Source organism: Penicillium vulpinum (assembly GCF_028829585.1).
Source record: "Penicillium vulpinum strain IBT 29486 chromosome Unknown utg000004l_segment0_segment0, whole genome shotgun sequence".
Lineage (NCBI taxonomy): Eukaryota > Fungi > Ascomycota > Eurotiomycetes > Eurotiales > Aspergillaceae > Penicillium > Penicillium vulpinum.
The window spans coordinates 7,724,559-7,739,246 of record NW_026643244.1 but is presented as its reverse complement, the minus strand read 5'-3'; the positions used below and the strand labels follow the sequence as shown (position 1 = coordinate 7,739,246).

At 47.8% G+C, this 14,688-nt stretch overlaps 9 protein-coding genes across 9 annotated transcripts; 6 read left to right on the top strand and 3 right to left on the bottom strand.

The window, feature by feature from the left end:
• Positions 1 to 328: 328 nt before the first annotated feature.
• Positions 329 to 1,016, top strand: N7479_011463 (uncharacterized protein; the record flags this gene model as incomplete). The annotated part of the gene is made up of 4 exons (XM_057259154.1): positions 329 to 470; positions 524 to 642; positions 702 to 908; positions 963 to 1,016. 4 exons carry the CDS (start codon positions 329 to 331, stop codon positions 1,014 to 1,016), a joined length of 522 nt encoding a protein of 173 aa, XP_057106612.1.
• Positions 1,017 to 2,370: 1,354 nt separating this feature from the next.
• On the top strand, positions 2,371 to 2,911 carry N7479_011462 (GFA family protein; the record flags this gene model as incomplete). Its single annotated transcript, XM_057259153.1, has 3 exons — positions 2,371 to 2,491; positions 2,550 to 2,758; positions 2,831 to 2,911. 3 exons carry the CDS (start codon positions 2,371 to 2,373, stop codon positions 2,909 to 2,911), a joined length of 411 nt encoding a protein of 136 aa, XP_057106611.1.
• A 368-nt stretch (positions 2,912 to 3,279) lies between these two features.
• On the top strand, positions 3,280 to 4,825 carry N7479_011461 (putative citrate synthase; the record flags this gene model as incomplete). Its single annotated transcript, XM_057259152.1, has 5 exons — positions 3,280 to 3,491; positions 3,541 to 3,738; positions 3,804 to 4,553; positions 4,610 to 4,692; positions 4,743 to 4,825. 5 exons carry the CDS (start codon positions 3,280 to 3,282, stop codon positions 4,823 to 4,825), a joined length of 1,326 nt encoding a protein of 441 aa, XP_057106610.1.
• Positions 4,826 to 5,115: 290 nt separating this feature from the next.
• N7479_011460 (uncharacterized protein) lies at positions 5,116 to 7,627 on the top strand (the record flags this gene model as incomplete). Its single annotated transcript, XM_057259151.1, has 5 exons — positions 5,116 to 5,379; positions 5,441 to 6,313; positions 6,382 to 6,756; positions 6,958 to 7,045; positions 7,095 to 7,627. The coding sequence occupies 5 exons, from the start codon at positions 5,116 to 5,118 to the stop codon at positions 7,625 to 7,627; spliced, it is 2,133 nt and encodes a 710-aa protein (XP_057106609.1).
• A 1,783-nt stretch (positions 7,628 to 9,410) lies between these two features.
• N7479_011459 (Zn(II)2Cys6 transcription factor domain-containing protein) lies at positions 9,411 to 10,870 on the top strand (the record flags this gene model as incomplete). The annotated part of the gene is made up of 2 exons (XM_057259150.1): positions 9,411 to 9,936; positions 9,975 to 10,870. The coding sequence occupies 2 exons, from the start codon at positions 9,411 to 9,413 to the stop codon at positions 10,868 to 10,870; spliced, it is 1,422 nt and encodes a 473-aa protein (XP_057106608.1).
• A 1,367-nt stretch (positions 10,871 to 12,237) lies between these two features.
• N7479_011458 (YbhB/YbcL family Raf kinase inhibitor-like protein) lies at positions 12,238 to 12,873 on the bottom strand (the record flags this gene model as incomplete). Its single annotated transcript, XM_057259149.1, has 1 exon — positions 12,238 to 12,873. The coding sequence occupies one exon, from the start codon at positions 12,871 to 12,873 to the stop codon at positions 12,238 to 12,240; it is 636 nt and encodes a 211-aa protein (XP_057106607.1).
• Positions 12,874 to 12,943: 70 nt separating this feature from the next.
• On the top strand, positions 12,944 to 13,224 carry N7479_011457 (uncharacterized protein; the record flags this gene model as incomplete). The annotated part of the gene is made up of 2 exons (XM_057259148.1): positions 12,944 to 13,010; positions 13,100 to 13,224. The coding sequence occupies 2 exons, from the start codon at positions 12,944 to 12,946 to the stop codon at positions 13,222 to 13,224; spliced, it is 192 nt and encodes a 63-aa protein (XP_057106606.1).
• A 475-nt stretch (positions 13,225 to 13,699) lies between these two features.
• N7479_011456 (uncharacterized protein) lies at positions 13,700 to 13,996 on the bottom strand (the record flags this gene model as incomplete). Its single annotated transcript, XM_057259147.1, has 1 exon — positions 13,700 to 13,996. One exon carries the CDS (start codon positions 13,994 to 13,996, stop codon positions 13,700 to 13,702), a length of 297 nt encoding a protein of 98 aa, XP_057106605.1.
• A 50-nt stretch (positions 13,997 to 14,046) lies between these two features.
• On the bottom strand, positions 14,047 to 14,313 carry N7479_011455 (uncharacterized protein; the record flags this gene model as incomplete). Its single annotated transcript, XM_057259146.1, has 1 exon — positions 14,047 to 14,313. The coding sequence occupies one exon, from the start codon at positions 14,311 to 14,313 to the stop codon at positions 14,047 to 14,049; it is 267 nt and encodes an 88-aa protein (XP_057106604.1).
• Between the last annotated feature and the right edge of the window lie 375 nt (positions 14,314 to 14,688).

Genomic DNA, 14,688 nt, shown 5'->3' with positions numbered 1-14,688 from the left:
TGTGGGATGCTAATTAACTTTACTCTAGACATCGTTCCACGGAGTGAAGATGATTTGAAATGAGGTGGTAAGGGTTTCTTCCTCCAGGCGACATGGCAAATTCAGGGTATCGACCATCCCCCGCAATCTCTGTTCGACTGAAGCGTCGAATATTCGATTCAAGTCTGAATATACACAACGCCCCCACCACTGACGAGGGAAGGCAAAGTTCGGTCGATCGATATGCCCTCACCGTGACATCACCGACCCTGAAGCCGAAGTATATAGCACAACAAGATGTGAGATCGACGGAAAGTCAATAAGACATGTCATTTACTTGCGCGCAGTCATGAGTTTTGATATTCCTACCGTCGCCGAAATCCAACTCGCTGCCGAGAGGGGGCAGCGCATCACGCAGGATGATGTTTCGGCCATTTCGCAAGCCGAGAGTGCCCTGACTGGACGTGGACCTTCTCGGGGTGGGCCAGCTGGTGAGTATGAGCTAGATTCTATCTGCAAGGAACGCATGACTGATCCAATATAGCAACGGCTCAAAGTCTTTCTATGCGGCAAAGGAATTTTGAAGATAAGGTCGCAGAGGTATCGCGGAAACCATCAAGTACGATCTCGCTAGAAGATGCGGAGGAAATTCAAGCGACAGAGGTCAGGCAAGCTCCATGAAAATTCGGCAGTGTCAAATCACTAACGAGAAGTTCCCATAGGGACGTGCATTTAATCAACCACCGGGAGTCGGCTATATCTCCGCCCAGGTTCGGTCAATCGCCGACAGTAACGATGCGTGGGGACTTACAGCTGCGGCTGATGTGCCGGCGTACATCACCAAGGATGATGCCCGAGACGCGCAACATGCCGAAGCTACTGTTTATGGCGGTCAAAATCCTCGGGGAGGAATGGCAGCTCAGATGCAGGTAAGTGGATAGATTGCGCTTTCCGACGATGATAGCTGACAGGTGCATGTGCAGAGTGCAGCGGACAAGATCGATAATGCCCGACGGGGAAGTTATGGCAGCTATTAAGATTTGATGTGTAAAATAGTCATACTGAACATACCAACATACATATTGTACCAACAAAAATGAACATATGCTGGCGTCGCCACTTTGAACATTGCCTACTCTGCATTGATGTCATCAAAGATACAAAAATAGTATTGGAAGGAAAAGGTCCATTTGGATTGACCAATGAATATCCTTGGAACTATCATCTACTCTGTACAAAGCACTTCGGGCTTTTGAGGGGGGGAGGCGAAGATGCCCTGACCCGCTATTATTCGGATGTTCCTTGAATGGACACGGCGTACGGAGTAGAGGCTGCCGCCAAGATATTCAGTGAACTCTGTTAAATCCACGCGAGTTCGGCTTCGTGGACAGCCTGCATGAACTGACAAATATCGGGTCACCGGTTCATGATCTCGGTTTGTTACTGATGTCCAGCATCTCTTATGTCGGCAGCGATTCATCACAATGCAGAGGCCGAATAAACTTTGGAGCCTCCTGCTAGGTCTAAAACTCGTGATGATAGAGCTATGATTGAATTCAAGAAGCGACCCACATTATAAGCCGGCTAATTGCTAGATGAATCCTCCAAGTTTAGTGTGAATGACCTGACCAATCACAGTGTTTTTCTGGCGTCTCAAGGTATCCTCGTTTTTGAGACAGTTTGAATAACACACCTCGTGGCCTGCAGACCCAGTTTATAGGTCTCTGAATGTTCACATCTGGAACTAGTTGTTGGTCGCTCCAATAGAGGAGTCGGAGGATGCATCGGAATGAGCCGTCGCTGACAGATAAGGTGCAGCGGGCGTATCTCCGCAAGCTGATTTGCGGAGTCCGATCAGCATTCTCACAACTATCAAGTATTAGTTGACGTGAGTGGTTGCGCTCTGCTTTGGAGGTGTACATGGCCAAGCCTTGCATGGAGCTCTCTGGCGGGGGCATAATAATTTGTCATTGTCTTGCAGCGTTGGTGCTGACAATAATCAGCACTAACTGATTTGAAATCCTGATGAAGATGTATTTGGAATTATTCAATTAGCCAAATTGATCGAATTGATTGAATTAGTTGAATTTGGTGGAGTTTGTCTCAGGGAAAAAAAGAGGGAAGAGAGGGAAAAGAGGGAAAAAGAAGGGAAAGACTCAACAAAAAACCCGGACAGTAGTAATGACGTAGGTTAGTAGGTACTAGGTACTTGTTTCATCAGTATTGGAGAGGAGGAGAAATCAAGTACTCGGGACTTGATAAACTAATCAAAGATGACCAGCTCAACTTTTCTTCCCATTTTAAGAACAATTAACTCTTAAATACCCCCCCCCCCCTCCCCCCCAAAGGTCCCCAATTTCAAGTACCTTGAAAGAATCAAATTCATACAAAATGCCTCTCTCCGGACACTGCCTTTGCAAAGCCGTCACGTACACCGTGGACGTTGACGCGCCTCTGCTTACTGCCTATGATCACTGCGATGATTGTCAACGTCAGAGTGGTTCGACCTACTGTTAGTTTCGCAAATATCGGAGGATATGCACCATGCAAAATTGCTGACTTTGTTATAGCCCTCGTCGCTGTCGTTCCCAAGGACAAACTGACTATTAACGGTCCCACTAAGAGCTGGGCTGGAAAGGGCTCCTCCGGCAACGCTGTCCACCGCATTTTCTGCTCTGAGTGTGGTTCTCCAATCGCACACGACCCTGATGCCGCTCCCGAAATTATTGCCATCAAGGCCGGTACCCTGGACACCGAGATTAAGAAGAACTTGAAGCCCGTAAGTGACACAAAGCCAAGGCTTGATTATAGCGTTTTTATTGGAATGTGACTGACCCCTTGTTCTATGCAGGATACCGAGATCTGGACCGTCAGCAAGCTTCCTTTCTGCCAGGAATCCCTGGCCCACCCTTTCAAGAATATGCCGGAGTAAACGCTGGACTTGTGGAAGATTTTAAAAAAGAGCTTTTTACGGGTGATTATAATGAGTGATAATGATGAATGCAATGATATAGTCCAATGTGGCTTGCATTAATGATCGATCAGAATGTTTAAATCAAATCCTTGTCCCAGACCAATCACATAGAGCAAGTTCAAAGCCCTATGGAATAAATAGTACCCGACGTACCTTTGTCTGCAAGTAGGTGAGACGACATGCAATATGCTTTGGGGCAAATTATGTTCAAGGCGTCAGCGACAAATATTTGAACATGACCTACGAAACAGAACTCTCTTGACTGAATCTTCTTGACGAGATATCGACATTCCAATTCATTTTCAATCGTAGTATTGTGCTTCAAAATGTCAACAGGCACTTTATTCATTCGCGACTCACGCACTGACGTGAACTATGAGATCCCCATTAACCGAAACGCAGTTCGGGCGACCGACCTTCAGCGTATCCGGGCGCCTTCGCTCAATAGTAATCGCGCAGACCAAGTCCCCCATGGATTGCGTGTCTATGATCCTGGATTGCAAAACACGGCCGTGACACAATCAGCTATTAGTTTCTCGTGGGAAGCTCACAAATATGCTTGTGATATCTGGCTGATTGATATCTAGTGATCATGAGCACGGTCTACTTCTGTATCGAGGGTACACCCTGGATCAACTCTGGGGGTCCGATTTTGAAGAAGTGTTCCATCTGTTGCTATGGGGGACATATCCTACGGCAAATAAATATGAAGAGCTACGCCAGCAACTGGCACAGTATATGCAAGAGGTTCCTGATATTGTGCGCCAGACTATTTTTAACCTCCCGTACGATGATTCTCTCAGTCGTGGGTTTGCTATCTTGTGTTTTTAACCACCATTGAAATACACAGAAAGGCGACCAGTCCACTACCGCTGATTCTAGCCGGCCTCTCAGCCTACCTAGCCTGTATTCCCGATGTGATCCCAACCACCACAAACCCGACAATCTACCAAACAGACATTAAACGAGCCGACCAAATCATCCTACAAACTGTTGCCGCTTATGCTGTTGTCTTCGGAACCGCAAGATGCCACCGGCTAGGCATTCCCTGGAGGTATCCATCTCTTCACCAGACCTATTACGAGAACCTATTTACGATGGCCGGTCTCGTAGACCTGTCAACAAACCGCCCAAATCCTACATCCATATCCTGTTTCCGCCGCTTCGGCAACCTCAATGCCGAGCACGGAATGGCCCTAACAGTTTTCTCGACCTTAGTGACCGCCTCATCCCTCACCGACCCAGTCTCCTGTCTGATATCTGCCGTGGCCGCCGCCCATGGACCCTTGCACTTCGGCGCGACAGAGTCCGCCCAACGCGCTCTGCATGACATTGGGGAACCCAAGAATGTCCCAACCTTCATTGAAGAAATAAAAGCTGGAAAGCGAAAATTATTCGGCTACGGCCATCGAACATATAAGGGAATGGACCCACGCGTGCGTCCCATCCAAAGTATCCTGAAGGATTTGGAAGGCGTTCATCAACCGCTAATAAAGGTCGCTGAGGCGATCGAGGAGGCTGCTGCGAACGACGATCACTTTAGTACGCGGGGCTTGTATCCTAATGCAGACTTCTACGGTAACTTCGTGTTTACTGGAATGTAAGTGTAGTCGCGACATGTGTATTATGATCACGGGTTCTAATACACTGATTTAGTGGCTTCGAGCCTGATATTATTCCTGCGGCAATGCTTGCCCATCGCATTATGGGTATTATGGCGCATTGGAGAGAGTATACGGGTAAGAAAAGAAGTTACTGGAAGCTTGGTAACTTGGCTGATGGGCTATAGTCTCTCGCGGCAAGCTTTTTCGACCAACGCATCTTTTTACGGGCCATGCAGAGCCAACCTCGGACCCCAGACCTAAGATATAGGAGTTTGAAAATGTAACGCGGGAGTAATTATTCCTATCCCTGTTGGCTATTTTTTCTCGTGAAGACTAGTGAAGCCTCTCCGTAGTAATAAATTTATCGAGGAGTCAGATCTGTGTCCTCCGTAGAAGCGCATTGATAACACATTTGAAGAATGATTGGGCTTCACAGAAACTTAGATAGTATATTGGGTTCACGGCTCATTCAACGGCCAGCAGGACCTGGGTATTTATTTGCCGTCAAGCCCACAATGAATTTGGAACGTTCTGTTTGGCCTTCTTCCTTTAACCAACATGAACAATCAGGATCTTCATCGACAAGTGCGACAGCAGGACGAAGAGGTCAATGAAGAAACCCCTTTGCTGCATGCTGCTCCTAGCACCGAGCCATATTCTGTGTTCACAGTAAATCAGAAACGCCTCATTATTCTGACAGCGGCGCTTGCTTCAAGCTTTTCGCCTCTATCTGCAAATATCTACTACCCAGCATTGAATTCCATCGCAAAGGATCTACGAGTAAGCCTATCTCAAATTAATCTCACGATCACGACATACATGGTATGTTATAAATTAGATTCCAGAGGTTTTGCTCAAATACACTGATACCCTGGTTTTGAAGATATGCCAGGGCCTCGCTCCGATGATGACAGTGTCATTGGCAGACCAAGCTGGTCGTAGACCTGCGTACATTCTTTGTTTTGTTATATACACATTTGGAAATATCGCTCTCGCTCTACAGCACAGCTTTCCAGCACTTTTAGCTCTCCGTGCCGTTCAAAGCTGTGGCAGTAGTGGGACAGTGGCTCTTGCGTCTGCAGTTGCAGCCGACATTATCACATCTGCAGAGCGAGGTATGTACATAGGGTTTACCTCTCTGGGAAACATTCTGGCTCCATCTATCGGGCCTATTCTTGGGGGTGTTTTGAGTAAGTACCTGGGATGGCAAGCAATATTCTGGTTCCTCGCAACTGCAGCAGGTGCCTTCTTTTTGCCTTTGCTGCTCTTTTTCCCCGAAACCTGCCGTGGCATTGTCGGGAATGGCTCGACTCCTGCAGTCGGATGGAATCGAGCCATTTGGAGTTACTTACAGACCACCAGCGTGGTGAGCCCGACCCCACCTTCATCAATTGTGCCGAGGAAGCGTGTGAATTTCCCCAACCCATGCTCAACCTTAAGTCTGTTTTCTCACCGACCTGTGGGACTGGTGCTTTTGGCAAATGGAGTTGTGTTCAGCAGCTACTACGCCGTCACAGCTGGAATCCCTGCGCTTTTCCACAAAATATATGATCTAGATGACCTGGGTATTGGACTATGCTTCATTCCTGCAGGTCTGGGATCATTACTCAGTGCAACTACCAACGGAGTTTTAGTTGACTGGAACTACCGACGGACCCGAATTAGCGCCGGTCAGACGGTACACAAGAACCAGAAGCAGGACATCATTGGATTCCCCATCGAACAAGCGAGGTTGCAGATTGGACTGCCAATGACAGTAGGTTCCGTGAGACATCCCTCTACTTGACCCCTTCTGTTGATTGACTTTGATTTCTCCGCTTTTAGATACTTGCAGCTGTCTCAATCGTCATTTATGGGGTACTCATACCCTTGGAGCCACCACTCCTGGTTGCGCTGGCGGTGGTGTTTGTAATTTGTTTTTGTATTACGGCGGCATACAACGTGATGAATATTCTAATCGTCGACTTGTACTATGAGACACCTGCTACCGCAATGGCTGCTAATAACCTTGTGCGGTGTTTCCTAGGTGCTGGTGCTGCGGCCATGGTCAACCCTCTGATCAGACGGATTGGTGTGCAATGCACATATTGTTTTGTATCGGGGGCAGTGGCTCTAGTAACTCCAATTCTAAGTGTTGTTTATCTTCATGGTTGGGAGTGGCGAAAGAAACAAGCTGAGACTGCTGCACAACTGCGAACTGTACATGAGAGACCATAGTACCATGTAAGGAACGCAGGCCTATAAATCGAAGCACAAAGAATTATAAAGCATTGGCCGAATCTTCGCGTTTTGGATTCATATATATTGCTCGAATTTTACTCTCCCTAGTTGATTCCACAATAATACAATATGATCCCCCTTGTTACACTTCTCTTTGGTATTCTAACAGAGGTAGTCCAGACCTTCCCTTGGAACCCTGGCTATCAACTGCAAGTACGGTATGCTGGGGGTCAGTGGATTAATCCTGGCATGGAATTGGATATTCCAGGTATGTAAATGGCGCAGTCATTAAAGCCAACGCTTTAACATCAGCCCAGAGACAAGCGTGATCCCAGAGCTCAGTAGCATGAACCTCCGATGCAACCAGAAATACATCACTGTTTTTATTGATCTTGACGCCATATTACCAGGAACCCGTATCCAATCAGTCATTTTACACTGGTACCAACCAAATCTCATGATAGATTGCACAAAGCCGAAAACTCCTTCCATACTCGTTCCTGGCGATGACCACGGGGACAATCATCACTCTGCAGCATCGTACATAGCTCCTCGTGCACCACCAAATACTCACCACCGTTACGTCTATCTCCTTTTTGCACAGCCCCCAGGCTATAAATTTCCTGAATGTTTCTCACATGTGTTCCCTGAGACTGTTAGCGCCCGCGCAGGGTTCGACGTCAGAGGGTTTATACAAGCGGCGGGGTTGAACCCTCCAATTGCCATGAACTATTTCATTGGCAGACATGAACCAACCGAGGGCGAGACAACTACCATGCCTCATGGTGCGACAACGACCTCGTTCCGTTCCGTGGATTGTCCCACGACCTCGGCTGGCTTGGTGGCGTGAACTGGAGGACTGCGTGAGGGAAATGGAAGCTGTGGTTAGTTTATATTATTGTGTAGTGGGATTCAGCGAGAGTAGGAGATATGAAATTTATGCTACTTTTGAACCGTCTTCCAGGAAATAGTTTCCAAAATGTGGTTTCGAACACGCTTTGTCTATTATTTGCGGTGCTATTGTTGCATATCATTCTTGACATTTTGTTGAAGTTATCCTGAAGTTGAAGAGATGAGCTTTCGTATACCCTCCAAGTGATTCAATCGGCCTCTGTATCTAGTTCCAGTAGTGATCTGGAAAGGCATTACTGGAACTCGTCGAGGCTGTTTTGATGGAGATGGGTATGGGGAGCTTTAAGGCAAATTGTGTTCGTTCCAGGTAATCAGCTGAGCAAGGAAATTCCCTTTCAATGAATCAGTGTTGCGGGTTATATGATAATCAGGTGAAGGAACATAGATTCGGAGTGTAATGCCCGTGACTCTAGCTTGTCCTTTCTGGCGCTTGACTCTTTGATTGCCTTTAAGATGATATTACAACATGCGGTGCAATGAAATGTGAAGCTTAGAGGGTGACGCCAATTTTAGCAGATATTAGAAAGAAACGAAATCGAGTGCGGAAAAATCTCTAACATTGAGATTATCGAATTGCTTTCGTGTTGGAGCGAGCAGATACAATGTGAATCGCAATCAAAAACTCATACATTTATCCATTCATCCAACTCTTCCTTTCTCGTATTAATTCGACGAAGTTTCAGTCCAAAAATCAAAGCGTCTTGGCTCACGAGCAATCACACTGCCACCTCATAGGCACTGGGGATATTGGATAAGAGTTTCCAATGGTATTGCTATGCGGAAGCGAGATGACATCGGACAACCTCAACTCCAGGGCATCAAAGGCAACGCAATTCGTAGAGTATATCAAAAAAAGGTTGCTAGGTCGATGTTTGGTCTAATACAACGATCACATTAGAGATAACAAATGCCATTTTTCAAGTAGGGATGACGCACCAATTGCTGCATCTCGATCAGCATCGTCAGACATCTGTCGTACCGGCTGAATATATACTCCGGTTAAGAACAGTAGAGAAAGAAATATCGACAGATTGATAGACGGATGCCCTGGCTATGGCGGAGCTTCTCGCTCAACTGGGGGATAGTGCAGTCCAACTTCATGCATATTTCTCTAGTTTTGCCTTTGAATTTTCATCTGATATTTGTTCGATGCGTCATAAACTGGAATAGGATGTTGCTCGAGATCGGAAACAGCTATTTCTTTTATGTGCAACAATGGGTTGAATTATAGTGCAATGAAGCATGAGAGCTCCCTGAAATATAAATACCATACAATGGCGTTACTGAAATCAATTAGCATTCAATATCATCGCCAAGTATACTGCACCACATTATTCTTTCAGTGGTGGATGGGGAGATAAGGTTGGTGACCCCTGAAGAGTCAAGACTGGCACGGACTACAAGTGCGGTACTTGCACGCAGGTCCCAAGGAGGGTGGGACAAAACTATTTGTCAGTAGTAAAGTTCACGATCCATGTAACTTTTTGTGCTTTCGGCAATTGCTGTCAGTGAAGCTCATCGTGGTGCGAACAGTGTCGCCTTTCGTGGTGAATGAGCGCAATCAAACGTGGTCCTGTGTTGTAGGACAATAGAGATTCTCAACTTGCGAGGTGGGGGAACTGATCATTAGATGGAATATAAATACCTTGAATTGACCCAAGCCAAAGGAGAACCAGAGTCGAATAGAAAAGCCAATTTGAGATATTTCTCTGGATTTATATATGGCTGAGACCTTTGCGAAGAGATCCCCCCAGTCTAACGGTCAACTACTTCCTAACCAAAAGATGCGCACCACCTGCAACGCCTGCCAGCAAGCGAAGATTCGATGCAGCCACACTTACCCTTGTGAGCGGTGCGAAAGCCACGGATATGAGTGTGTCTATTCGATCTCGCAGCCGTTGGGCCGGCCTGCCAAGAAGAAGATGACTCGGTCGGCAGCAGCGGCGGGAGGCGTACAAAGGCGCAGGGGGGAGGCGGATGTAGTTGACCGTCTGACTCGGCGAAGTGCGGGGAGGGCACCGAAGCTACCCCCAGCAGGGAGGGTGCAGAGGGCGCGCAGGGTCCCGAGCCGGATCCCGAGTCCAAGTACAGTATCCGGCTCGGGGCCTGGGTCAAGAGGGGAAGAGTCGCACAAGAGCGACTCCAGCGCCGGCACTGAAGTCACACCACCGGAGGAAGACTTGCAGTGGCCGAGTTTCACAGAGTTGTTCTCGGAGGTTCCAGGTGAGCGCCGGCCTAGTTCATGGGGTATATAGGTGTCGATAGATGACCCTTGGGATACCCAGAAAACCACTCAAATGGGGACCGGATTCAGGACCAGGATTTCGTCAGCACAAGTGAGGCTGATAGCCACGTCGATCCAGGATTCGCCGATACCAGCCTGGACAGCTCGTTTGAACGAGCTGACGGATTCGGAAGTTTTGGGGGTCCCCGTTTTCCTGAGTCGCGCGTTGACTATTCCACACAGTGTTATTCTCCCCAGATCGGTTTGATGGTCGACGAGCCATCCATCGGAGGATTCCTCCACGCCGCTGCGCCGGGCACCCTTCAGGGTGGTGCAATCTACCCCTTCAGCCTCGCACCGAACGCGATTCAGGTCTCTGGGACAGTTCAGGATCCTGCCAGAATCATGGAATTGCCCTCCAATGAGATCTGGCAAGATCCCACAGATACTGCGTCCAGTCATTCTCTTCCGCCAGAAGATATTGACCTTGAGGTACTCTCGGAAGATGCCTCTTCTCTTCACTGCAATTGCTATGCCCAAGCATTCAGTGAAGTCGTTTGTTCCGAGGAGATGAGAGGGGCGAACGCGATATTGCTCCACCTGGAAAGGGTGCAGCAACAGGGAGTGGTCATCCTTCAATGTCAAGCATGCCTTGCTTCAAGCACCAGGGCTAATATTCTCACTTTATTAGTCATGGCGATTGAGAAAGCGGCGCGGGCGTTGAAGGTGAGGGCCAAATTGGCCACTACCTCGGTGCAAGGGGGGGGTTTATTCCGTCTGGGGGGAGGAGGATATCAGCCAGATGCGCCATTGTCTGTCTCATCTGTCAATTATTGTCCGTTTCATCCATCAAGATCTCCAGTGTGCCTCACCTTCACAATGGCACCTGGTAATGGCCGACGAGACAGATCGGCGGCTGCTGTCGATTTCCCGAATTTTCGAGTGATCGCTGGTTGAAAATGTGTGTACATAGTCGGTCGCGGAATGGAACCTGAGAGCTGGTGAGATTTTCTAAATTTCCAAGTACTTACATAAGTAGTAAGAAGCAGCAGAGGAGCGATGATGTGTTTGATAATTCCGTTCAAACTGTATGGCTTGTTCTTGTAAGAAAGTCAGCCGAGCCTCACATAATGGGACGTACTATACACACTGGAAATTGCCGACAAAGCTGGATCCCTGCAAATCGAAGTCAAAAGGGAGTACTATTCGCTTAATCGCCGAACGAGGAGATACTATTGCATGAACACTAACGTCCTCGGCAAATTATTGGATTATCATGAATCTGACCAGTCATATTAGTCAGAATAGACAAAGCCAACTCCCCGGGATGGGTTGAGTTGCACTGGTAAAAGACGTCGTGTCAGCTGGCTCGCACAGAAAACTTTAAGGAGGGAATTTTCACGACTGACTATTTTAGGGCGATGGTGGAACATTCTCAAAAAGAGTGAGGCAGATACGTGCGGGTGTAAATTCCCGGTGGAGCGAACGATATCTGGCAGTCTCTTCGTTGATTCTTGCTATAACCAGGTTCAGTACTGGCAGTTGAACTTTCGTTGCTGCCGGCCCCGGGACTCTTGAATCCCATGACACAGCCATCTGATATGGCCCAACGATGTAGCAATTTACGGCCAAGTACTTTCGGTGGATTGGTGAATCCAATCCTGGAAAACTACCTCAATGGTAATATATCGGGTATCATACCACATCGGCTTTTTTTTTTCCTCTCGAGGATGCTATCAGTCGAACGAGCAAATGCAGCCAGAGTGCCAGATATGAGCTTTGCACATATCGAAAGGCTCGAGCTTAACGAACTCGAGTGGTTCCAGGGTCTTGTCGGTCGTCGACTGATATAATTTGCAAACGCTTTGGAGAGTGAGAGAAGGGACTTAAATCCCCGTTGGAGAATCCCTGCCATCGTTGACATTGCACGGCAGGCCTCATGACTGATGTGAAGTCTGGGATGCAGACTTCGATTGGTGGAAAAGCCTTTTCAACGCCAGATGAGGACAAAATATGTAACTCCGCTCTGACGGGAGCTGTTATGCACAGTATTTCGAACTAGCCTGGGGTCTTGAACTACTACTCATGATAATTCTATAAATTAGTTAAGAAATGCATCGCAAAATTGAATAAGACGATGCGAAGAGAGATAATATTATTAGGACTTTAGCGATACTTACATCAAGGTGCTGGTGAATGTAGGGAGAAGAAATACACATCCGCTGCCGAAGTACTCCGTACCTTGGGTCCATTTTCAAAATCCGCCCCCGATGTCTGTCCTACGTTGGTTGTGCTTGTGTAAAGAAGGTTATGTTGGTGATAGACTAGTTGGGCCAGGGCTTTTCAAAGACGCCAGTCCACTGGGCCCAGCCGACAACCTTGCCCACCATAGCGCGCTTGATATCCTTCTTGCTTGCCTTCTCGGGAGCCTTGAACTTCAGCGACTCATTTAGAGCAATAATGGTGAAGACGTAGCGATGTTTTCCATGACCGAGGGGTGCACCGGCGCCAACATAAGGCAATCCAAGCAAGTTCGGTACAAAGCGCCAACCGGCAACTGTTAGGCGGGAGATCCTGGCGTGTTCGTCCGGCTGGACATCAGTCGCTTGGGCCTTGGTCGTCGAGGCGGGAATTGCCCAGAGGAGACCATGGTGGAAGACGAGGAATGGGATCGGCGGATCGAGGTCTTCACAGAGGAGTACATACTCCCGGACTTCCTCATGACAGTTTGGACCGGTCCAGTGCAGCACAGGAAGACAGCCCTTGCCATCATCGGCCTTGCAGGTACATGGGAGAGGGAGCTTGGAGCCCGAGGGTCCTACCTCAGGTGCTTCGAGGGTCATGTTTGGCTCTGGAACGCCTTTGAAAGCCAGGCAATGAATGATCTGGTGCGAATCATGGCCACGGATTAGGTACAGCAGCCGGCCAATGATGAATTCGAGATAATCCAGGACCGCCATGGCACATATATTTGATGGAAACGTGAGTTCTTTTGAATTGGATGAAGAGGAATGAAGAACATAAGTCGCGATGTTGGCTTTCGGGGAAGGGTTGGTGCAGCCCGATTGGGAAGCTGCCCTGTACCGGCCCGGAATCGGTAAGTGCGACTCTCATCTCTCGATGTTCTTTTGCTGTGAAGTTTTGGTCTTCGCAGCTCTATACGTGCCATGCGTATATGAATTTAAGCGTTTAAGCTCCAGGCTTTCATGCGTGAAATCGGTTTCGGGGACGAACGGCTGTTCCTCGCCGTAGGTTGTGTGTTCTTCTCCTCCATTCTGTGTATCATGAAACAGTCACAGCCTACTCTTTGAAAGCACTTGCTCTGGTTCAAAGTACCCGAATAAGGTCAAAGTACGTGTTTGGTCCCGATTACCCTAGTACATTTGCTGAGAGGATGCTCACTCAGTGCAGTCTCTTGAACTTTCAACAGCTCGTGCAAGTGATACAGGACGGTTGCAAAAGTTATATTGGCGATCAGATGACACAAAAAGATATCAATAGAGATGTTCTTTCAAAGGGAAAAGGCTAGCGGTTCCTGTTCTCCTAGTTACGACGCAACTAAACCTGTGAACTCCGCGGTTTCCTTCGCAATTAGTGGAATATCATCTTCAGCCAATGAGGCAAAGGTGTCCTTCTTCAAGGGTGCCCACCCCAATTTCCGAAGTTGACTTGCCCTATTTTGTGCATTTGATCCGACCACTAGTATTCCCGAATAATTTCCGAAAGTGCCCCACTCTTTCTCTGGAATGGATTTCGACGTAGATTCGCCGATATGCCCTGTCTATTTCAGTATACGGCCAATATCAGCGGCGCATTCACTCCAAGACAATTCTTGGCCATTTTCACAAAGTACGGATTCTGCGCAACTTCAGTGACAGGCGCACGCTCCATCCAGTGCATCATAACTATATATCCCCTAGTAAGGTCTTTAACAAGGATTTGATTACAAACTGCGAGACCCTTCCCGATCTGACCCGCATAGCCATGTTTGATAGAGAACCGGATGAGCGTCGATAGTTGGATCGAGAGGCGGTTCTCCGGAGTAGTCACGCCGTAGATAAGGGGAAGGATCATGATGGCCATTTTGGCGTGGGAGGCTAGCTCTTGGCCTGCCCAAATGATGGCTAGGTCGATTAGGCGATGACGGAATCAGGGAGGATATTGATCTGCCCGGGCTGTTCATCGTCAAATACTGTATCGCTTTTGTAGTCTCCCTGGGCAGTATCAGAGAGCAATGTTGCTCCGCTGTTGTGGATATATATCGTTTTCAGGCCTTGCACTGCTCGTTGTCTGATGCTATCAATGATTGTTTCGACAGATCGCAAGTGGTCTGCAGTTGCGATGTGGAAGACGATGTCGTTGAGTACGACCTGATCTTTGATAACTGATGCGTCGTCCATATTACCAACCACTGCATGGATGGCCAAATTGGCGTAATATAGAACAGCCGATTCGCGACGAACAAGTGTTATTACTTTATAGTTCGATATGAGAAGAAGATCTACGATCCCCCCCCCCGATGAATCCGGGACCGAGAGGAAATACAGAGGCAGGCATGGTCAATGACGAATTTAATTAATCGTGAAATAGACTGTACACTCGTTTGTTTAAATATGAGTGACTACAGGTTGACGTCGGCGCTATTATTAAGATCTCGCTTGAGCGCTCTAGGATAATATCTATGGATTTGATTCGAGTTCTAATCGGAAATGTATTGGAGGCATGTCTAAATGAGTTCAAGATTCGCCTTTCCTGCCCGGGGTAGTATGGAAACA